General features: G+C 43.7%; 1 protein-coding gene across 2 annotated transcripts in view; it reads right to left on the bottom strand.

Annotated features, from left to right (window-relative positions):
* The window catches only part of XPO6 (exportin 6), a gene marked incomplete at both ends in the record, with an annotated part of 88,088 nt that overhangs the window by 25,475 nt on the left and 38,761 nt on the right, over window positions 1–23,852 (bottom strand). The window contains 4 exons of one of the 2 annotated variants that reach the window (XM_080703251.1): window positions 762–921; window positions 6,714–6,783; window positions 8,007–8,096; window positions 11,032–11,140. In XM_080703251.1, coding sequence (XP_080559377.1) covers window positions 762–921; window positions 6,714–6,783; window positions 8,007–8,096; window positions 11,032–11,140 — 429 coding nt within the window. Of the gene's footprint in view, window positions 1–761; window positions 922–6,713; window positions 6,784–8,006; window positions 8,100–11,031; window positions 11,141–23,852 lie in introns of both variants that reach the window. The other variant, XM_080703250.1, reaches the window with a different exon arrangement.

Here is a 23,852-nt window from a genome sequence, read left to right as displayed (position 1 = left end):
TTAGTCAGGGTCCCAACAAGAAGCAATTAAAGGAGTGTGGTAGTAAAAGGGTGGATACTGCTGGAACTGGACAGACCACAAAAGGTCCACACTTTTCTGGTATCTGACTGCTTACTTGGATAATGGTTACTTTCCCCTTACCCATAGGGCTCCCTCTCCTCTCCTCTCCCCTCCTCATCTCCTATTCTCCTCTCCCCTCCCTCCATCTCTCTCTCTCATGACCTTACAGCTATACCTCCAGCCCTTTTTTATTTTGAAACAGGGCCTTTCTCCTCTCCTCCCCTCCCCGCCCCTCTCCTTATCTTCAATCCTCTTTTCTCATCTCCCAACTACTGGGATTACAAATGTGCACCACCATGCCCAGCTCTGTAGGGCCTTGTTAATGACACTTTATCTGAGGAGGAAAGACATGAAGACTGACCGCTCCTGGTTTCTTCTCAGTCAAATGCTGTCTCTGCATTATATAAGAGCACCAATGAAATAGGAGCTAAGTTTGTTCATTGCTTTGTTATATGCTAGGTGCTGCACCAAGTGCCTTACCTTTACTTCTCACATGCAACTACAAGAAACTATTTCCACTCCGTTTTACAGAGGAGCAGCCTGAGGTTCAGAGATATTAACAGTAACTTGCACCATACTGGTTTGTACATGGCAGAGCAGGCACCAGAGGGGGAGCGACGTGGCATTACACATCCCCTCCCGCAAGCAAGCAGGTGAAACTGAGCTGAAGAAATGGCTCCACAGTGGAACGGCCAGCCTACCTCTCCACGACCGTGAGGGCATCACTGAACCTGGCAGCAAACACATCCCCGATAAAGTACTCAGCTAAGCGGCCCACGGCCTGCAGCAGGGAGCTCAAGTCTCTCAGGGAGCAGTGCAGCCGCCGGCAGTCGTTCTCCGCGGTGATGTTCAGCCTGTGCCCTGGAACACAACAGCTCGGTTTTTCACAGGAAGAACACACTTTAGTTTCTATAGACACTTTGTCAAGACGAGCTGCACAAACAGAAGCAATCTCCAGAGCCAGCAGGGACTGGCACAGCGCCCACTTAGGGCTCCAGGTGTCCCACTGGCGGTGCTCCACAAGATGCTCCAGGGCCTGGGGGAGGCACTGCCTGCCGGGCTGTGTCACCCAGACAGCACCTGATCCGACTCCTCCTGTTCCTGGTAAGGTACAGATACCACCAACTTCACGAAGGTCGTGCACCCAGGAGGCCCAGAGTTAGGGCAGAGCTGGTGTTCTGCTCTAGGTCTGTGTCTCCAAAACTGCTGCCTTGAGCAGGAACCTGACTCAGAATACACCCCGAGCTGGTAAGATTCTCCCCTACTAAAAGAATGGGTGCCTCCCACAGCCCACCCCAGAAGGCTGTGAGGTGGCGCGGTGTAGAATGAAGAGCTAGGATGATTCCCTGCCACGTTCCAGCTCTGAGCCTCACTGAGCCCTTCCAAGTTTGTCTCTTTATCCTTAAAACAGAGGAAAATGCTACTATTCATTAACTTTTTCTTTTGTGGTGGGACAGGGGTTCCTGGAAACCCTTCTACCTCCGGGCTACACTCCCAGACCTATTTTATACTTTTTATTTGGAAACAGGGTCTCCTAAGTCAGCAAGGCTGGCTTCGAACCTGCGCGATCCTCCTGTCTCCGCCTCCCATGCGCAGGGCTTACAAGCTTGCGCCACTATGCCCGGCGCATTAATTCACTATTTTAAGGTCTAAGTTAGAATGTATTTTAAAACTCTATAATAAACTATAAAGCATTGCTCAATTTTGCAATTATTATGAATAACAAAAAACTAGTGACTTTCTAAGGCCTCAGAGTTTCTAATTTTTTCAACATATCCTCAACCTAGCAAAGAGGATGCTAAGACAAAGAACACAATATCCTTAATTCAGTGGTTTCCTTTGCCCTTTGGTTCTCCTCCTCATACATGTCCACAAAAGCAGAAGAGGGTAAGAGCACTTGAGCTGGTGGGAGGCCTCCACATCTGATGAGCTGCTCACTCACACAGGAGGCCCCAGGCCCTGGCTCTGTCAGCCCACCACCCCTAACTAGCCTGCAAGTCTGCCTCCCTCAGCCACCTCAGGCCTTTACCATCTATCACACCAACCCCTCCTCCCTGGTGTCCCAGCAGGTACATCTTCTGACTATGAAACCCCTTGTGAAAAAGGGCTATTCCCAGCCAGCATAGTACCTGGTACAAAGTAAGTGGCCACAAATGTCCGTGAGGTTTTTTTTTTTTTTTTTTTGGTGGTACTGGGGGTGGAACCCAGAGGCTTTCTACCTCCCGGATACACTCCCAGACCTATTTTTTTAAATACTTTATTTGGAAACAGGGTCTCACTAAGTTGCTGAGAGCCTCACTAAGTAGCTGAGGCTGGCTTCGAACCTTTGCGATCCTCCTGTCTCAGCCTCCCAAGCACTGGGATTAAAAGCATGCGCCACCACGCCTGGCTGTCTGAGAGGTTTTGATACAAAAGAACAGATGTCAAAGCAGAGCCAGACGCGGAGTCTTGGGGGCTTGATTTCCTCCTGCTAGCTACCCCTGGGCATACTCACTTTTAGTATTTAAAGGTGAGTTGAGGTAGGCTTCACCTCTAGAGAGGGAACCAGTGGGAGTAACACCTAGGGGAAAGCGCTGGGGGAGGCAACAGGCCTGGTATGTGATGCCTTGGATCCTATACCAACCTCCAAGTGAGAAGACTACCAACAGTGCCTGTGACTGCCACCCAAGGAGGCCTCCGAAGGGGGCCCTTTGGTCAGGATGTTGCCACAGAGGGTCACATCCCAAGGAGCAAGAGAATGAAAGAAGGGACACGCAAAGGGAAAGTCAGTGACTAAGGTCAGCTTTAACCTGTCCCCCTCCTCCCTTCTCCACTCCACAGGAACAGCAGTGCCTTGGTGCAGGATCAGGGTCCTGCCTGGGGAGGCTACAGGGGAGGCAGCTCAGGAAGAGTAGACCAGCTTCTCCAGCCAAAACAAGAGGAGGGCCACTCCTCCCCAGGCAGAAGAGACCACAGAACAGAGGAAACCTGTCCTCCTGGGCCACAGAAGGAGAATTCCCAATTGTCCAGTTAAAAGTTTCACAATGACACACCACCTCAGTGTCCATAGGATGTTCAGGATTTTCATTACAAAACTGACCCCCAGGGTGAACTTCTAAAACCTGCTGCTCCTTTCAACCAAACTGGGCTCTGCAGAAAATAACCCCTTATGAAAAGACATTGGAACTGAGGATGGACCTGAAGGAGCTGAGGGCAACCTGGGTGCACAGAGCGACGCGGGACAGCTATGGACTCAGCTTCAGGAGCTCTCACTCTCCCTGCACACACCTGGCATCTTTGGCTGCAACCAGCTCTGCCCTAACCACGCTGGATCTCAACTTCTTCGTTGTGCTCAATATTCCAAACGAGGTACCAGCAGGGATAGCTAAGAATTAGGTTCTTAACTACTTAAGCATATAAAGGAAATATTCTTTATTTCTTTTAAAAATCATACCAATACCCCACCCTAAATCTAGTCTCCACTTGAGTCAGGTTCTCAGCAGTTAATGGGTAGCTGAAAGGTGGCCTGCCCAAGAACTCCCCTCTCGCCTCGCCCAGCTCTTCCCCGGTACCACCTAGCCCTTCGAGCTCCTCCCAGACACCTCACCTGACTGCTAGGGAGCTCAGTGTCTCTTGAGAGAAGCTTCCACCTTTGGATAACTCACTAAAAAACACAGGGGAAATATATCTCCCTACCATTTCTCCTTATTATCCCTGGTCCCACCCCTCACGTCAAAGCCTATTGACACATGATGTGTGACATTTTACCAAATCTCTGCTTGGCTTGCATACAGCCCTGGGTTCCATCCATTTTCCATTTCCCGGCTTTTAAGAGTTCTTTCTACCTTGCTCAATCCCCTCTAAATTTGCCCTAATTTATCTAGTGAAGAGCTCAGAAGTGGGGTGTGTGTGTGTGTGTGTGTTTTACAGTAGGTTTTGTTTTTGTTGTGCTTTGTTTTGGTTTTGGTACTGGGGATTGAGCCAGGGGTATTCTAACTCCAAGCTCCACTCCTAGCCCTTTTCATTTTTGAATACTGAAACAGGGTCTCCCCTGTGATCTTCCTGTCTTAGCCTCCCAAGTACTAGGATCACAGGCATGTACCACGACACCCTGTTACACTATCAGCTAAAACCACAAAAAATTGCTAATATGGAACCACTTCTGACTGAACAAACTGGGTCCATAAAGTTCAACCTAACACATATGTGCTGTGGAAGATTCACATTAACCAGGACTGCAGGTGTCTCTTTCTTGTTCTGTCTGCAGGCAGGACGCACTCCAAATCAGTCGTCACTGAGTATATGGAAGCACAAAACAGTAAGCATAGAGCAGCTTCTGGATGTGAGTCCTCTGATGAACAAGGAGGAGGAGCTTCTCAGCTGGGCAACAACCCTAAAGGCTTCACCACTGGCCACAACAGACAAGAAGTTGTAATACAGAACAATAGCACCAGAAGAGGGGAAGAACTGTGGATGACTCCCACCTACACAGGTTCCAGAGGAGACTCAAGAATTCATGACTGGGCTAAAAAGAGGGGGACATAACCTATCCAGGGAAAAGATAGCATGGTTTCTGCTGAGAGATAATAAGGCTTACCAATATAGCAAGGAGACTGAGGGGGCAAATGGCCATGGGAACCAGGGAACAAGCTGTACTCCACAAATGCAATGTTTTAATAGCCTCTGCATTGGACACTTGGCTTTTAAGCCACCAAGGCATGAGGGAATGCTTTGTCATGGATAAGAAAACTCATTTTAAAATGGGAAATAAGTTCTTCTCTAGCTTGAGAGGTTTGCCACTACAGTATGCACGGAGTCAGCGCCAAGGATGAGATTTATAAATGATCTGGAAGAGCCAAGTGTTCTGTGAAATTGCCAGTAAATGGGCTTCCACAAGGACAAGTGTGATACTTGATTTAGGGGAAAATAAATTAGGTTATCCTTCTAGAATGGGAAGCTCTAACTTATCAGTTATCTCAGAAAAAGGATTTAACACGCACTGCAAATGTCCACCTAAAGACAGGCTTAGCATAAAATAGTCAAATGTGATATTGAATAGGAAACTTAAAAAGTCAACAGGAGGGGGGCATACTTGATATATTTTTTAATCCATCAAGAATATGTCTTCAGAGTCTAGAGTATGTTTCCATTTGAACAATGGTACTGAGAGACCACCTGGGCACAATTATTTCCAAGAGTGGACTCTGGAAACATCTGTAGCATTTGTACAAAGTCAAATGATTGTCACTAGTTGACAGTCTGTTTTACAGGCATGTTTGTTTTTAAAAGAGGCTTTTTAAAGTTCTGTACGAGCTGTTCTTACCCTGTCTACAAAGCCGGGCCCAGCCCGGGGGCTGCCAAGTCCCATCAACCTCCTGGGGCCCAACGGATTATTTAGAAGCCAACAGAGTCATGGAAACAGGCTGTCACGGGCCACCGAGAAGGGCAGCCTCAGAAAGAGCCTGTCATGGAGGCTCTGCCATGAACAACACGCTTGCCTAGGAGATGGCTGCACTCGGGGCAAACTGGTGTCACTAAATAGCAGCGACAGGACAGAGGGGCTGCAGGCCTGGCCAGGGCCAGGGAAATCTTTAAGGAAATGTCATGAAGGAAAGCGGTGTGAGATGGGTAGAGGAGACGGCAGGGCAGGGAGGACACGTGAGGCTTTAATTTCCTGGTGTCTTCACAGGCAAAAATCGTGTCAGTTGCAGCAAATTTTTACCACTCCCCATTATACTACCTTAGATCTAGCATTAATCAGCTATGTGACTTTACGTAAATTAACCTCTCTAAACATGTGTCCTCTTCTCTAAAATAGGGGTGGCAAATAATAGCAGCACCTACATCCCCAGGACAGTTGAGAGAATGACAGTAAATAACACAGAGCCTGGCATATAATTAGTGCTCTACAAAGGCTCTTACTATTACCACCAGCCAAATAAGAAAAAATGCTGACCCTACACCCCAAGCAGGTAAGGCCTGTAGGTGGCAACCAAGAGCCTTCCCATCTAACTTCCTGCAGCGCTTCAGGGAGATGGGGGGGGGGGGGGTGCTCTCAGGGTCCACCAAGACCCTGTCTGCTCTAGGGCCGCTGTCATTCTGAAGCTACAAACCAGAGAAGGAGCACATCGCAGAGAAGCCCAAAGCCATTTTCTGTCCAAAATATTTGCTGTTTGCAAAGCACAGGAAGTAATTGGTATTTTTAGTAAGCCCTACATATTTGCTACAAATTAGCTTCTTTTCCAAACGCTTCTTTGGAATACAATGCCACAACCTCACCTTTTACCTCCCCACAGCTTCTTTGTATCTTGAATTTTACGAAATTCTTCTGTTTAGAGGTGGAGAGAGATGAAAAAGAGAAGCTGTGGTAGAGAAATCATGTTATGATAGCAAAGGTAACAAAAATTAGCAGTCCGGTTTTTTAAATATTTGGTTAAGCCAGGTGTGGTGGTGCACACTTGTAATCCCAGTACTTGGAAGGCTGAGATCCCAGGATCATATGTTCCCAGCAGCCTCTGCTAGTGAGGCCCTCCACAACTTAGTGAGACCCTGTTTCAAAATAAAGAATAAAAAATAGGGATGGGGTATAGCTCAGAGGTAGAATGCCCCTGAGTTCAATCCACAGTACCAAAGAAAAAAAGAAAATTGGTTACTTTAGAAAATAAAAAGTTTACCTGACCCTGAAGTAACTATAAACTGCTGTAATCCCAAATACACTTCTAAATTGTCCTGAAGAACTGGGAACTGAAAACAAAGAAAAAATTTTTTTAATCAGATGAAGTTTTAACAGCATTTTAACATTAAAACATGAAGTACCTATGGGGAGATGGCAGAATCAAAGACTTTTCTATGGGAACATTTCCAGGTAGCTAAGAAGAGATGGGTCCCCTCAGAACATCCCCCTGTGGTTGAAACCACCAATTCTATTATTTAAACCACCAATTAAAAGAGAGTAAAAAAGAAAACATCAGGTGTTTTGTCTTTTAAGTAAAGTAAAAGATGCTGGCATGTAACTCTTATGTCCTACTGGAGAATGCCAAGCCTTCAAAATGATCTGTATCTTCTAGAGCTCTAAAGCAGGGCCATCTTTCCCTCTGAGCCCAACGGAACCTCTTCCCTTGAGGAAAATCTCAGGTATGCCCTCTTAAGGGGCATGATAAAGTAAAAACATGGGTGACGTTATTTGAAAGTCAATTTCCCTTGCTTATTTAGTAGACAGGACTTCATAACCACAGCTGGATCTTTCTTTCTAAAACTGCTACACTCACCTCTAAGATAAAAATAAGACTTATATTGCCCCTTTATGTGCCTAAGGGGGTGGGAGTCAAAGTAAAATGGCACTTTCCATAGTAAACATGAGATAGCTGGGTTGGTATGTGCAAGAGCTGACTAATAAGTTATTCTGTTTGAAGAAGAAATAGGTCTAATCATCTCTCTTTAAATAATAAGCACTACTCAGTGAATAAAATCAATTCTTATGACTAAAGATTCCAATACATAAACACAGGCAAAGTGCTAGTAATTAACCCAGAGAGAGCTCTACATATAACTAGCCTTTCAGTACTGCAACTTTTTTTTATGGGTGCATTATAATTATGCATAATAGTGGGATATGTTTTTGAGCAACATAACTTAAAATTAACATCCCCTCTGTGAGCCCTGGTCACCTTCAAGCTACTGATGAAGGTATTATGATATTAGTGAAATTTGTATTATATCTAAGACTTAACAGGGCTTCCAAAAGTTGACTTTAAATAGTTTGTGAAAATGTTAACATTTGTTAAATATGATGGTCAGCTATTAGAATTATTCTTCTCTGTAAACAAAATAAAATGAAACAAAACAAAACAAAAACCAAATAACAGGGTTGAGAGGAGGAGGAGAGAAAAAAAGAACAGACAGACGGATGAGTAAAAAAACAGCTGGGAAGCAATTAGACTCTTGGTCCCCTCCAGGCAGTGAGTTACCAGCGTTGAGAAGGCGTGTGTGGGAAGGAGCTCCATTACTTTGGCCACTACCTCCAAGCTCTGGCGTAAGTACCGCTGCCACTCTGTCTGCTGCTGTGGGGAAAACAAAGCCATCAGGCTCTCCTAGACAGGCAGAATCCAAAATTTTGAAGAAATGTAAACTGATGGAATCAGGTTATTTGGTACTTTAAAAAGGACAAGCTAGAATTGTTTTTAATCCATTAATTAATTTCATGCCAAATTATTCCCCCCAAAAGCAAATGACCCACACAGAATAGCCTACATTTCTTCCACATTACAGGAGTACAGAGATCTAGGAGCCACTTGTGAAAGGTGTGAGTGCCCTTTCTGCAACCCCATCTATAGGAATCGGTGGCTCTTCATCTTCTGAAACAGTCCATGCCTAAGCTTCTGTACATATACCTGACTAAATCAGTGCTGCTCAGGTGTGGTCCAGTGACAGCCAGCATCACATCCTCTGGGGGCCTGTCAGCAAATACTATGACCTCTACCCCAGGCCTCCAGAATTAGTAACTGTTTTAAGCAAGCTATTCTGGTGACTGTTATCCAAGCTAAAGGTTAGGCAGCACTAGCCTAAATCATTTAATAAGAAAGGCAACTCAAGTTTACCATGCATTTTCTAAGTCCTGGGTACAGTCCTGCAACCAGTCTTTCCACATGTGTTGGCTCATGTAATTACCAACACAAGTCAAAAAGACATGCATAAGGAAAAATTAAGGCTCAGAAATTCAATATCCAGATCCTTCATCTCTGTGTCTAAGAGATTCAAATCTTGGTTTATCCAGACCCTCTATCTCTATGCAAAGATTCAAATCCAGGCCATCTGGTTCCAAATACAGGGTTCGTTTTCCATCTTTCTCTTCTTCCTAACTAAAAAAAAAAATATGGCTAGCCTCAAGGTCTTCAACAGGCCCTGGTAACTCTAATTTTGAGAACAGCAATTACTGGAATTTTTTTTTTAAGTGCCTGGTAGTTAGGCCGGGCATGGTGGTGCACGCTTGTTAATCCCAGCACTTGGTAGGCTGAGGAGGATCACACAGGTTCAAAGCCAGCCTCAGCTACTTAGTGAGGTTCTCAGCAACTTAGTGAGACCCTGTTTCCAAATAAAGTATAAAATAGTTCTGGGAGCATAGCCTAGAGGTAGAAAAAGCCTCTGAGTTCTACTCCCAGTACCACACACACACACACACACACAAATAAACCACCAAAATAAAAAGAAAAGTAAAGTGCCTGGTAGTTAAGAGAAAGGAGCACTAAGCTAGGCATGGTGACATGTGCCTGTAACCCCAGTACTTGAGAGGCAGAGACAGGAAAATCACGGTTTTGAAGCCAAACTTGGCAATTCAGTGAGATCTTGTTTCAACAAAAAAATAAATTGGGCTGGGGTGTAGCATATAAGCATAATTCCCTGAGTTCAATCCCTAGTACCAAAAAAAGAGAGAGAGAGATAAATAGTAAGATAGAAAGGAGCACTGAGATTGTGTCCTTAAAGCCATTTTGCTGATCAATACTGGGCATACCAGCATCAATATACTCAAGATTGACTTTTTAAAATTTTTAAGTGTTTTATTTATTACTTGTTTATTTATTTATTGTGGTTCTGGGGGTGGAACTCAGCGGCTTTTCTACCTCTGGGCTATACTCCCAGACCAATTTTATACTTTATTTGGAAACAGGGTCTCACTTAGTTGCTGAAAGCCTCACTAAGTATTCGAGGCTAGCTTCAAACCCGTGAGATCCTCCTGTCTCCACCTCCCAAGAGTTGGGATTACAAGCGTGCGCCACCACACCCGGCTCAAGATTGACTTTTAAAAGTATCAGTGGTGGCACATGCTTGTAATCCCTATGCTTGGGAGGCGCACACAGGAGGATCACGCAGGTTCGAAGCCAACCTCGCTGTCTTAAGAGACCCTGTTTCCAAATAAAAATATAAAACAGGTCTGGGAGTGTAGCCCAGAGGTAGAAGGGTTCCATCCCCAGTACCACCAAAAAAAAAAGTATCAGTGCCTGCCTGGCATGGTTGTACACGCTTGTAATCCTAGCATTCAAGAGATGGAGACCGGAGGGTCATGGTTCACAAGAGCTTCAGCTACTTAGTGAGGCCCCTTGCAACTCAATGAGACCCTGTTTCAAAAATAAAGAATAAAAAAATTAGGGGTGGGGTGTCACTCAGAGGTAGAATGCCCCTGGGTTCCATCCTAATACCTCAAAATAAATAAATAAATACATATATACACACATAAATAAATACATACATACATAAATAAAAATATCAGTGTAAGTTGGAGATGTAGCTCAGTGGTAGAGTGCTTGTCTTATATGCAAAAGGCCATGGGTTTGACCCTTAACACCATAAAAACAAAAACACAATCAGCAAAGTATAACACAAACAATAAAGTATACTCAAAACAGACTTCTTTTCATTTTAGCCTTATTATCTAAGTATTTCTACAGTGTCCAGCTAGATGTTCTTTGCTGCCCTGACACAGAGCAGAGGTAGGAGAAAAAGGAAGAGTGCAGTTCTCACAAATCACTTTCACAGTACGTGGTTTCTCTACTTACATGTCTAATCCACATAGATACAGGTGTGTGTGTGTGTGTGTGTGTGTGTGTGTGTGTGTGTGTGTGGTACTGGGGTGGAAGCCAGGGGCTTTTCTACCTCCTGGCTATACTCCCAGACCTTTTTTATACTTTATTTGGAAATAGGGTCTAAGTTGCTGAGAGCCTCATTAAGTAGCTGAGGCTGGCTTCGAACCTGTGTGATCCTCCTGTCTCAGCCTCCCAAGCGCTGGGATTACAAGCAAGCACCACCACGCCCGGCTCTATAAAGCATTGTTTTTAAAGAGTCAATGAGCCAAAAGAGACCAGTATGCGATTAAAAGAAAAATTCAAACATACAGCTCAATCTGCAAGACCGCTCTGGTTTAAGATGTCTCCAGAGCAGAGGGTTACAGGCACATCTCAACATGACAATTGTTAAGGCCAGTTAGGCTATGCCACTTACATCATCATCCAGAGTCTCATCATCCAACTCCTCCAGCTGGGCCTGGTTGTATCTGAACTGGATTCGATTCAACACCTCTGTGAGCAAGAGGACCAGGGCATCTTCGTACCTGTGTGGGAGGCAAAAACTCAGCATCAGGCGAAGGGATGCTTTCGGCCTCCTGTCTGTGTTGGATTGATATGTATAAGAAGCACCTAAAATCCCAAGAGTTGGTTTATGGATCTGCAAAGATGTGTGAGCATAAGAATGGGAACAGGGATATTTATTTTCTTAACTGTACTCCAGGCACCATATATCCATATTCTTGATGGATTGGCCCTTTCATTGTTATATAATGTCCTTATTTGTCTCTGGTAACAACTTTTATCTTAAAGTCCAGTTTGTCTAACATTAGTATATTTAGCCCAGGTCTCTTTTAGTTATTGTTTGCATGGGAATATATTTTCCCATCCTTTCACTTTCAATTTATCTGTGTCAAAAGTGAGTGTCTTCTATATAACATGTAGATGGGTCCTAGTCCATTCAGTAATCTGTCTTTGGACTAGAGAATTTAACCCATTACATTCAATATAATTACTGATTAGGAAGGGCTTATTTTTTCATTCTGCTATTTTTTTTCTTTTTTTTTTTTTTTTTGGTGGTACTGGGGTTCCTGGAAGCCCTTCTACCTCCGGGCTACACTCCCAGACCTATTTTATACTTTTTATTTGGAAACAGGGTCTCACTAAGTTGCTGAAAGCCTCTCTAAATAGCTGAGATGGCTTCGAACCTGTGCGATCCTCCTGTCTCAGCCTCCCAAGCGCAGGAATTACAAGTGTGCGCCACCATGCCCAGCTCTCATTCTGCTATTTTCTATATGTCTTGTGTTCCTCAATTCCTCCGCTGTTGCCTTCTTTGTGTTAAACAAATACTATCTAGTGCATCATTTAAAACCCCTTGTCATTTCTTTTACTATACTGAGAGGAGAGAGATTCGGATTTGAACGTAGGGGTGTTTTACCACTGAGCTACATTTTTATTTGTATTTATTTATTTATTTATTTATTTATTTATTTATTTATTTGGTGGTGCCGGGGTTCCTGGAAACCCTTCTACTTCCGGGCTACACTCCCAGGCCTATTTTTATATTTTTTTTTTCTTTTTGAAACAGGGTCTCTTAAGCCAGCGCAGCTGGCTTCGAACCTGCGCGATCCTCCTGTCTCCGCCTCCCCCAAGTGTGGGGATTACAAGGGTGTGCCACCACGCCCGGTTCAAGCCCTTTTAATTTTGAGCTACAGTCTCAGTTACCAATGCTGGCCTCAAACTAGCAATCCTTCTGCCTCAGCCACCTAAGTATCTGGGAACCAGCTACTACACATTTTTTTGTTGTTGTTTTCTTAACAGTTACCCTGGGAACTTTAGATACTATATATACCAGTTAAATTAATGATTCAATGCTTTTAACTCTATGAAGGGTAGGTGGTATCCTCTACCTTCTTCTGATGAAGAAATCACTACTAATAAAGGTTAAATAAATTGTCTAAGGTCACAAAGTAGCTACTTTGAACCCAGGGCTCCCTAACTCAAAAGCTCATATTCTCATTACAATATAAACAACCAGTGGGCTTTGAGCCCACTCCACTCAATTCCTAAATATAATCTTTAGTCAATTTTAAGAAGACTTTTAGAAACTACAAGAAAAATTGGAAAGGCCTGGGGAGAACCTGACCCTTTGATCTGTGTCTAAGAGTAATTTCTCACAGAAATGCTTAGAGCTATAGGTTTAAGATACTTCCTACACTAATAAAAACCTAACTCAGAAGATACCAAATTACATGCATCATTTGCTACCAAAACGAACCAATCATTTTCAAGAATAAGCAATGTTGCCTAAATGCCTGCCTGTCCTAAAATGCTTCAAAGACTAGTTAAGGACCTGTTCCCACTCGCAAGCAAACTACACAAGCCTGTTAGGAAGCCCTCCGAGCCTGTCTACTCGCCATCCTTTGTGATGCTGGGGCTGCAACTATGCAAAGCACAATTTTCTTTGGCCTGCTACGCTCTGCTAGCAGGGACACTGGAGGATGACAGGAAGGCAGGAGGGTGAAGACTTCATTCTTCCTGTGGGTTTGCTATCCCAGCAGTGTGGCCACCAGGTGGCAGCAGTGAGTTCCAGTTTCCAACCTCATTCCACATTCCCCAAACCAGCTTCACTGTGTGCCCTCTGAGGTATCACCAACAACTGGGCTGTGCATGCTTCTCAAAGAAATGAGTCCCAGCTCCACGGGACCAGCAGCAGGCATCGGAGCCTTCCGTGAGGCAAGGCCGCTACTGAGGCCTCCGAGGCTGGATCGGAGCCTGCCAAGGGTTTAGACCGGGGCTGGGGCCAGCGAGGCCGTCATTGAAGCCTGCCATGAGGCAAGGCCGGTGCTGGGGCCTCCGAAGCCGGGATAGGAGCCTGCCAAGGGATTAGGCCGGTGCCAGGGCCAGCGAGGCCAGGATCGGAACTCACCATGAGGCAAGGCCGGTGCTGGGGCCTCCGAGGCCGGGACCGGAGCCTGCTGAGGGGGGTTAGGCCAATGCCGGGGCCAATGGCCGGCATTGGAGCCTGACAGGAGGCAAGGCCACTACTGGGGCCTCTGAGGCCGGGATTGGAGCCTGCCAAGGGGTTAGACCAGTGCTGGGGCCAGCGAGGCCGGGATCGGAGCCTGCCGTGAGGCTAGGCCGGTGCTGGGGCCTCCGAGGCCGGGATCAGAGCCAGCTGAGGGGTTAGGCTGGTGTTGGGGCCAGCAAGACCAGAAAACCAGGGCCTCCCATGAGGCAAGGCCGCTGCTTGAGCCAGCGAGGTCTGGATCAGTCCACCGGGTAGCCAGGCCACTACTGGGGCCGTCAAGAGTGGGATCAGTACTTGCAACGCGGCATGCACAGAGAAATATTGTAGAAAATAAAAACCAGATGCTTCCCCTAATCAGCAAAAACTAGGAGGAAAGGGGCAACAGGAAGAGGTCAAGCTATAGAAAGGGCCCTATAGTGAAGCAACTAAGATGACCAATTAGAGGGTATGGAATAGGGGAGGATGGAGCCTCTTTAAAAAGCAGGAGGTACATAAACACATGTATCAAAGTTAATCACCAAGCAAGCTCAGGATTGAGGGAGGGGGAGGGAATGGGATAGGGGTTAGATGAGGGCTAATTGGATAATGTGTGCTTGTATATCCTCTCAAGTCTTGTACTCCAATGTGATATATGATTATAATGCACCAATTAAAAAAAAGAGTCCCAGCTCCACTGGGGCCCTCTGTAGGCAGCTAAAAGGGGCCCACAATTCAGGGATCTGAGCCCTTCCCATATGGGCCCACCACCCCCGATTTGGATAAACCCAACCTTCCTTTGTACTCTAGCATTCGGGGTGGAGCTACTTGGCATAGTTAATATCTTTGTACCTCAGTGGTTCCCTTTGTTGCTTTTCTAGCTCTCTAAAGCCTCTTTACCCAATCTCTTACACTGAGATTACTTGTGGTTTCTGTTTTCCTTACAGTATCTAATATACCACCCAATCTAATCCACTTTGCATCCTGGGACAAGAAGAGAAGCAAAGCTGAAAGGTATCCAATGCTAAAAATCAAACAGACTAACCAGTCTGCAGGCTGCACCTTCAACCTCCTAGGTCATCACATTTAAGAATTTCATGTGCACAATAGTTCACTTCTTAACTAATGACAGAGATACCACCAGCCCACCCACCCAGCCTCAACAATGACTCTGCTACTGTCTGGAGGTGACTTAATGACCTAACAACAATGCCAGCACTAACTAGACTAGCAAGTGAACCTGTCCCAGGAACAACTACTGACAGAAAAATTACTAATAAAATACAACATCAGTGAAGAAACCCACCCATAAAATCAAAATCCACTTCAGTGGACTTCGTAGAAAGGTAAAAATCAAACACTTAGGCCTGGAGCTTATATTTGCTATTTGCTCATGATAAGTTACAGAAGTTTGATGCTATAAACTCTTAAGACAGACCAAAATATTGTCACAGAAAATACACTTCAGCCGGGCATGGTGGCACATGCTTGTAATCCCAGTGCTTGGGAGGCTGAGACAGGATGATTGCACAGGTTCAAAGCCAGCTTCAGCTACTTAGGCTCTCAGAAACTTAGTGAGACCCTGTTTCCAAATAAAGTATAAAATAGGCCTGGGAGTATAGCCTGGAGGTAGAAAAACCCCTGGATTCCAACTCCCAATACCACCAAAAAAAAAAAAAAAGAAAATACACTTCAGACCAGAGGGCAGATAAATTCTGTTTTGCTGAACTTAAAGAGAATTTAGAGACTATGAATGGAAAAGTTAACTATAAAAGATATATAGATAGGTAGGTAGGTAGATAGGTAGGTAGGTAGATAGATAGATAGATAGATAGATAGATAGATATCACCTAGAAAATTAAACCTAATCAGTAACTGTGCTAAAGGTTTACAAATAAGTGATCTCCCAAAATGTCTGGTGGGTGGTAGAGAAGGTATATGGACAAGGTAGAGACTCATGCCACCTGCCCCATACCCATCCTCCTCTCCTTCCTTAGTAAGAGACACTGAACATAGCTGGGCATGGTGGTGCAAGCTTGTAATCCCCGCGCTTGGGAGGCAGAGACAGGAGGATCACACAGGTTCAAAACCAGCCGCACTGGCCTAAGAAACCCTGTTTCCAAAAATAAAAAAGCATAAAATAGGTCTTAGAGTGTATCCCAGAGGTAGAAGGGCTTCCAAGAACCCCAGTACAAAAGAGAGAGAGACAGACAGACAGACAGACAGACACACACACACACACACACACACACACACACACACACACACACTGAACATTGAGGCCAACTGAGAAAGACTACAGTTCCCAGCCTTCCTTGCAGACAGGGGTAGTTAGTGTAGTTAGTGACATAGTGAGCCATGTAATTGGATAGGACTTCTGGGAAAGCTTCTTTCTCTTAACTTTTCATTCTCATTCCTGTTGCCTGAGTCATGTATGTCTGTAATATCACCAAGCATCCATTTTTTTTACTATAAGGTGACTGTAGGAATAGAATCTATACCTACACCTACAGCTAGCAGAAAAGGGATCCAAAAAATTCCTTGGTGTACAAAGAATAAGCGAACATTGACCATGGTTGTTTTTCTTAAGAGAAAGACAACCAACAGATGCCAATCTCATGACGTCACAGATGTTGGAATTATCAATGACTTTGTGAGAAATAATTAGATCTTTTCTATCAAAGGAATAACTTGACTTTGGGCTCTGTGTAGTAACACTGCCATTGTGTAACTTAAGGTGTGCTTGTATTTTTGTTTACATAGTATTTCCTGGAAATTGTGAGTGCCAACCCCTCCTCAAGCATCCCCTTAGCCAACAGCATAAAGATTGTGAGGCTATGTTCCCACCAATGGGAGCATGGCACAGAAGCCCCGCCTGAAAATAAACACCCAACAAGTTTCTTCCATGATGTTCCTGCACACCTGACTTTTGGTGGCAGGATCCCTTTTTGCAAAAAGTAAAACTGCCTTGTCAAGATAATTTCAAATGTCTTTTTTTAACAATGCCATAAAAATTTACTTCTAACAACCTAATGCACTATTGTAACAATCCTCCATGAGGTTCTTCAGACAAAAGATGTCAAGGACTGGCTAAAATGTGTGTGGTTCCTACTCCCCCAATTCATGTGTCTAAGCACTGCTCCTCCATGTGACTATATTTGGAGACGGTGTCTGTAAGGAGGTAATAATGTTAAGTGAGGTGTTAAAGACAGAATCTTAATCTGACAGGGCCAGCGCCCTCATAAGAAGAGACTCAAGAGACTCTCTGCATGTGCACAGAAACAAGGCTATGTGAGCACACAGCAGGGAAGAGGCCATCCACAAGCCACCAAGAAAGCTCTCACCATGAACTACATTTGCTGGCACCTTAATCTGGAACTTCTAACCTCCAAACTCAAAGAAAATAAACTTCTGTTGCAAAAACCATAGACTGTTATATTGTACCACGACAGCCCAAACCAACTAATATGGAAGGCAAAAGATAAGAGAAAAACACCTGGACCATCAAGAAGAAAAGCAAAGTAAAAAATTTGGTAAGTATCTGGGTAAATATAATAGACTACTTCTCTGCTCTTAAGATATTTTAAATATAGCTGATATATAAAAAGCAAAATTTACAACATGGACGGATGGGGTTTCCAAAGTAATGTGGATAGAAAATATATAATGACCACCAAGTAAAGAAAGAAAGGTAAAGGAATCTATACAGTTGTAAAATGTCAACATAAAAATTAAGAACACACACACACACACAGAGCAACCACTAAGTTAGACCCATATAAAGAGTTATAGTCAAATTATATACATTGCAGGTAACTAACTGCAAAGTAGGTGCCCAATAAATACATGATAAATTAACAAATGAACAAAGAAATTAGTAAGCACATTGGCAATGGAAATAAACTCCAAGTCGGATGAGGAGGGATAATTCTGGGTAGTTTTTGAGTTTTTTGTTTGTTTGTTTTGCTTGTTTTGTTTTGCAGTACTGGGGATAGAATCCAGGAGCATTCTACCTCCAAGCTACACCCCCAGCCCTTTTTTTATTCTTTATTTTTGAAACAGGGTCTCACTAAGTTGCAGAGGGCCTCACTTAAGTAGCTAAGGCTGTCCATGAACCACAATCCTCTGGTCTCAGCCTCCCGAATGCTGGGATTACAAGCGTGTACCAACCACACCAGGCGTCTGGGTAGTTTTTTCAATTCAATGAAGTAACTAAGATCCTGTCACTTGCTCTCTGAGGAAGGCAAGCATAAATTTCTCCTAACAAGAACTAGAAGGCTGTTTGGACCTATGATCTAAACCTAGCTAACACATTTTTTTTAACATAGGCTATTTTTATGCTTTTACTGATATATGATAGTCTCACAACATAATGTAAATCATGTTGATAATGACATATATGCACGCAGCTTTTTGTGCCCCCCTGCCTCATTAGTTAACACTTATTATCAACTGTACCAAATGTCATGTATAATAACAGCAGCACTGCTGTTAAGAAATGTTCATTTGTTAAGAAGAAGAATCCACTCCAAAAAGAAGGCAGCAACTTGTCTCTTTCACATTTACTTAAGTCTGACCTAATGTCACACAGAATCTCTGGGCTGGTCTATGGCCAGCATTTGCCAGTATTATTGTGGCAAGGGGTTCACAGGACATGACTCAGACTTTTGGTTGCTTCAATGTTCAAGTTTCCTCATTTTCCAAAAAAATAAGTTTCTACACAGGCGACTCCTTTCGTGTTGATGAGCACACAGAGAAGGCGGTGAGAGAGAACAGAGAAGAGAACTACTAATAATTTAGTGAGTACAAGCTGTCGACCATGGCACTTCACATGTTGGCTCATTCCATTTTCTCAGTAGCTTGTGAAGAAGCCACAACCACCATCTAAGTACAAATGAGGAAAAGGAGCCTGAAATCCACATCTTTCCATGCTACATCTCAATCTGACATTGAGACAACTTAACCATCAGCAACATTATACAGTGGGGTGAGTAGGCTACAGAACATCTATCCCATTAACACTGGAACGCAAATCCTCTAAAGTCTCCACCAGCTCTGATCAAGAAACCCTTGAGATTCTCACTGAGCAAGGATCATGAAAGCTCCATTTTTAAACCTCTTAGAACCAAAAATATGTTCATGTACATTTGTGCTTCGAAATTTATAGCTTACAATGCCTACCACTTTGTTGTGATGAATGATGCAAAACTCTTAAACCACAAGGGACAGGAACTGAGTGCTGCCTCTGTGACTTAACCACACCTACATTTCCATTTAAGACACCAAGAAAACATTTTTTACTACTTCCTTCAAGATCAGTTGCTTCTGAACTGATGGTTTAAGCCACAAATGTGATTCTGAAAGCACCCCTATATATTTTATCCATGGAAAAACATTCCATCACATTTGAATGTTCTTAGTTAAAATAAATATAGAGGCTGGGCATGGTGGTTCATGCCTGTAATCCTAGTACTTGGGAGGCTGAGATAGGAGGATCATAGGTTCAAGACTCTCAGCAACCTAGCAAGACCCTGTTTTTGTTTTGGTGGTACTGGGGTTCCTGGAAGCTACCTCCGGGCTATACTCCCAGACCTATTTTTTATATATTTTTTTAAATTTGGAAACAGGGTCTCTTAAGCCAGCGAGGCTGGCTCTGAACCAGCACGATCCTCCTGTCTCCACCTCCCAAGCGCGGGGATTACAAGTGTGTGTCACCACTTTAAAGAACAAAAAATAAGCCGGGCATGGTGGTGCACGCTTGTAATTCCAGCATTTGGGAAGCTGAAACCAGGGGATCACGGTTCGAGGACAGCCTCAGGTACTTAGTGATGCCTTCTGCAACTTAGTGAGACCATGTTTCAAAATAAATAAAAAATAGGGCAGGAGGTGTAGCTGGGAGGTCAAATGCCCCTGGGTTCCACCCCAAGAAGAACAAAAAATAAAAAGGGCTGAGAGATAGCTCAGAAGTAGAATGCCTCTGGATTCAATCACAAGTCTACAAACAAACAAATAAACAAATGTAGTAATCACCAGTAGCCAATGCTATGTATCACTGCTCCTACAAACGGTACATCTCTGACATACTGGGGCACTCCTAACATGGAGCAGTGACTGACAAATTTTAACTTTCATTTAAAAGCTTTGGAGCACATATGTGTACAAATGTATAATGTAAGGGGTAACATAAGCCAAAGTTCAAATGTTTTCATTGAGCTGGGTGTTGTGGGGCACACTTGTAATCCCAGTACTTGGGAGACTAAGACAGGAGAACTGCAGGTTCAAAAATCAGCCTCAGCAACTTAGCAAGGCCCGGTGTAACTTAGTGAGACCCTGTTTCCAAATAAGAAATAAAATCAGGTTAGGGGTATAGCTTAAAGGTACGATGCCTCTAGGTTCAATCCCCAGTACCCACCCCCCTAAAACATTTTTTTGTGTGCATACCAGGAGACGGACAGTCTGACCTGTTTTCTTTTTAGTGTACTGCCTGAGACCACTACAGTGCTCCAGATGGTCACTATTTAATAGCAAAAACCACAGACCAGTTTTGATGGTTTTTCCTTTTTGTTTCATTTTTTAAAGGCATTAAAAATTGTGTGTGTGTGTGTGTGTGTGTGTGTGTGTGTAAAAATAAGCCATGAAAAGTAAAGCCTCATTTAGAATAATTAATTAAACAATAATGAGAAAAACTCCTAGAGTTTAAAGTGGTCAGCTAGAATCACTGATACCTATGAAATCAGGCACTAGGTACCAGGGCAACCAGGTCAATATCTGCAAAAGCCCAAAACTCTGAGGCTGTCCAGAAAGCTGTCCAGTTAAGCCTGCCCCTGAACTCCATACTCATTACCACAGTCCATTGGTGCTGTCACTGTTGTCACTCTGACCATTTATTCAGTTCCTCATCTATCTAGACACTGTGCCAGGTGCTTTATATACAAGATTTCTCTCAATCCTAACCATCCTGCAAGAAATATATTACTATGTCCTCTTTCAAGAGGAAATGTGAGTCAAGAATAGTGGTGCACACTTATAATTCCAGCATTCGGAGGCTGAGACAGGAGGATCCGGATTTGCAGACAGCCTCAACTACTTAGTGAGGCCCTTTGCAACTCAGTTAGACCCGGTTTCAAAATAAAGAATTAAAAATAGGGCAGGGGGTGTAGCTTGGAGATCAAATGCCCCTGGGTTCCAGCCCCAGATCCGCAAAAAAAAAAAAAAAAAAAAAAAAAAAAAAGAGGAAATGTGAATCCACGTAACTTGACCAAAAGGAACACTGCTATCACAAAGCAGGAAAATAATTTAAACTCCTCATACCATTGCTCCATCTACTAGTACAGTAATTTGTACAAGGTAATCCTAATCTATACACTTAATACTAATTGTGAGAATATATATTCTCAACAAAACCATATTCTCCATACCTCCCATTTATATTGTGCTTTAGATAAAACTCATTTTCATGTCATTCTTTTTTTTTCAGTTTACTCTCTCAATAAGCATAAGGGATATGAAAGAAAATCAACCACTGACTATAGAAAAATTAGCCATGATCCCAGAGCCAAAAGGCCTAACCATTCAACATCTTGGCAAAATGCCTTGTTCAATCTCAGTATTTATTTTTAATATTATTATTATTATTATTTTTTTTTTTTTTGGTGGCACTGGGGTTCCTAGAAGCCCTTCTACCTCCGGGCTACACTCCCAGACCTATTTTATATTTTTATTTGGAAACAGGGTCTCCTAAGCCAGCACACGCGGCTGGCTTCGAACCTGCGTGATCCTCCTGTCTCTGCCTCCCAAGCGTGGGGATTACAAGCGTGCGCCACCACACCCGGCGAATCTCAGTATTTAAAAAAAAAAAAAAAAAAATCAGGATCTACTACTCTGAAAAAAGATTTTGTGGGTTTTTTTTTTTTTTAATGCTGGAGATGGAACCCAGGGGCATTCTACCTCTCAGCTACACCCTCAATCCTATGTTTTATTCTTTATTTTAAAACAAGGTCTCACTAAATAGCTGAGGCTGGCCAAGAACCTGCGATCCTCCTGTCTCAGCCTCCCAATTATAGGGATTACAAGCGTGTACCACCACACCCAGCTATCAGGTTTCTACCCTATCCATAAGCACATTTGGCCTGACACCACAGCAACTTAGAAGCTATTCTACAATCACAAAAACAATGTCTGCAAACAAAAGAACAAATGCTGAAACTTGGAACACCAATAATCAATTTGGAATTCTCAAAACTCACAAAACCTCAGTAATGGAAAGAGCTTTAGAGACCCAATCCCACCTCTCTTCCCAGATGGAGTTTCTCCTGCCTGCCTCTTGCCATTTGGCACATTTCTGAGGAAGGGGTGTTGTTAACTCCACCACCAATCACTAGTGCCACTGAAAGAGCACTTACAATGTGCCAAGAGTTCTAATACATTAGTTCACTTAATGAATCCACAACTACCGTCGTCATCCCTGCTTTACAGATGAGGGAACAGAAGCTTCCAGAGGCTGAGTAATTTACTCCAGAACATTCAAGTAGAAACTACAAAACTAGAATTGAAATGGGGGGAGGATCTCAGGCATGTCACCCACAGTACAGAATATCCCTCCCACTAGTCAGGTTTACACACAGTGACCACCTCTCATCAATATTGAGGAAAGACACAAAAGACACAAGAACCACAACCAAACTGAGTAGACTTTGCAAGCACTCTTAGTAAGCATGATAAAAGCACCTAGGTAGGGCTAGGTTCCCTACTTGTAACCTCATATTATAATTTTATGTGTGCCCTAGAATATAGAATCAGGTTTAACAAGAAACAATTCTGATCCTACAGCATAAAACAGGATATGTTTATTTTTATTTATTTATTTTTTGCCTCCTTCGAGCCTGCCTATTTAGTATGTAACTGAATACAGCCATCTACTGAGAATACGCTGGGTATATTTCTGCTAAGGAAAGCAGCCCCTTGGCTTTCCCTAGACATGGACCCTGTCATTACTCCCCTAGCATGCTGAGCTTCCTCTTTTCTCCCCACCCAGTGACACTAGATCATACTGTACAGGAAATACATACTTTCTGCCTACAAGCAATAAAAAAAAAAATGGGCTTAAGAATCATAAGAAGAAAAACAAACCTTTCTCCATTTTCTGTGTTAAAAAAAAAATAAAAAGTGCATTAGTAACTTCCTTATGTTTTTCTCTATCTTTGGGGGAGGGGATACTGGGGATTGAACTCAGGGGTATTCTACCTCTGAGCTACTATGATCACAGCCCTTTTTTATTTTATCATTATTTTTCCCAGAGAAACGACAAAAAGGTTTTATTTCGGAAAGCGAGGGATTTCAGGGGGAAGGCAAGACATTTAAAGGGGTGAAGAGGAAGCTGGGGTGGTGGAGCACACTTGTAATCCCAGTATTTAGGAGGCTGAGACAGGAGGATCACGTTTCATGGAATGCCTCAGCTACTTAGTGAGGCTCTTTGCAATTTAGTGAGTTTGAATGTTTCAAAATAAAGAATAAAAAAATTGGGTTGGGGTGTAGCTCGGAGGTTGAATGCCCCTGAGAGTTCCATCCCTAGTATCGCAAAAAAAAAAAAAAAAGTAAAGGGGTGAAGAGCATTCAAGTTAATAAGACTGGCCTCAAACCTGTCATGCTTGTTTCAGCATGTGCCGCCATGCCCAGCCTCTGTATCTTTTCTAGTTTTAAAAACAGATATTTTTAGCCAAGTGTGGTGGCACACGCTTGTAATCCAGTACTTGGAAGGCAGAGACAGGAAGATCACACAGGTTCGAAGCCAGCCTCAGCTACTTAGTGAGGCCTTGTTTCCAAATAAAATATAAAATAGGTCTGGGAGTGTAGCCCAGAGGTAGAAAGCCCATGGGTTCCATTCCCAGTACCAAAAAAAAGTTATTTTTTAAAAAATAAAATTAGGGCTGAGTGTAGCTCGGAGGAATGCCCCTGGAATTAATCCCCAGCACACACACAAAAAAATTATTTTTTCATGATGGGCATTTATTAATTTTTTAAGAAAATTTGAGAGAAACCGGGCCCAGTAAGACTCTGGGTTCTGGGCGAGGGTCGCGTGCGGCGCACACCAGCCGGGGCCCGGGTCGCGGTACCCTGGGCCCCGGGCTGAACTGCGAGTAGCACGCCAGACCCCTGGAGAAACCGGGCCCAGTAAGACTCTGGGTTCTGGGCGGGGGTCGCGCGGAGCGCACACCAGCCAGGGCCCGGGTCGCGGGACTCTAGGCCCCGGGCGG

The sequence above is a fragment of the Muscardinus avellanarius genome, assembly GCF_963383645.1.
Source record: "Muscardinus avellanarius genome assembly, chromosome: 10".
Classification (NCBI taxonomy): domain Eukaryota; kingdom Metazoa; phylum Chordata; class Mammalia; order Rodentia; family Gliridae; genus Muscardinus; species Muscardinus avellanarius.
The sequence above is the reverse complement of the archived record's forward strand: the minus strand, read 5'-3'. Positions and strand labels throughout refer to the sequence as shown.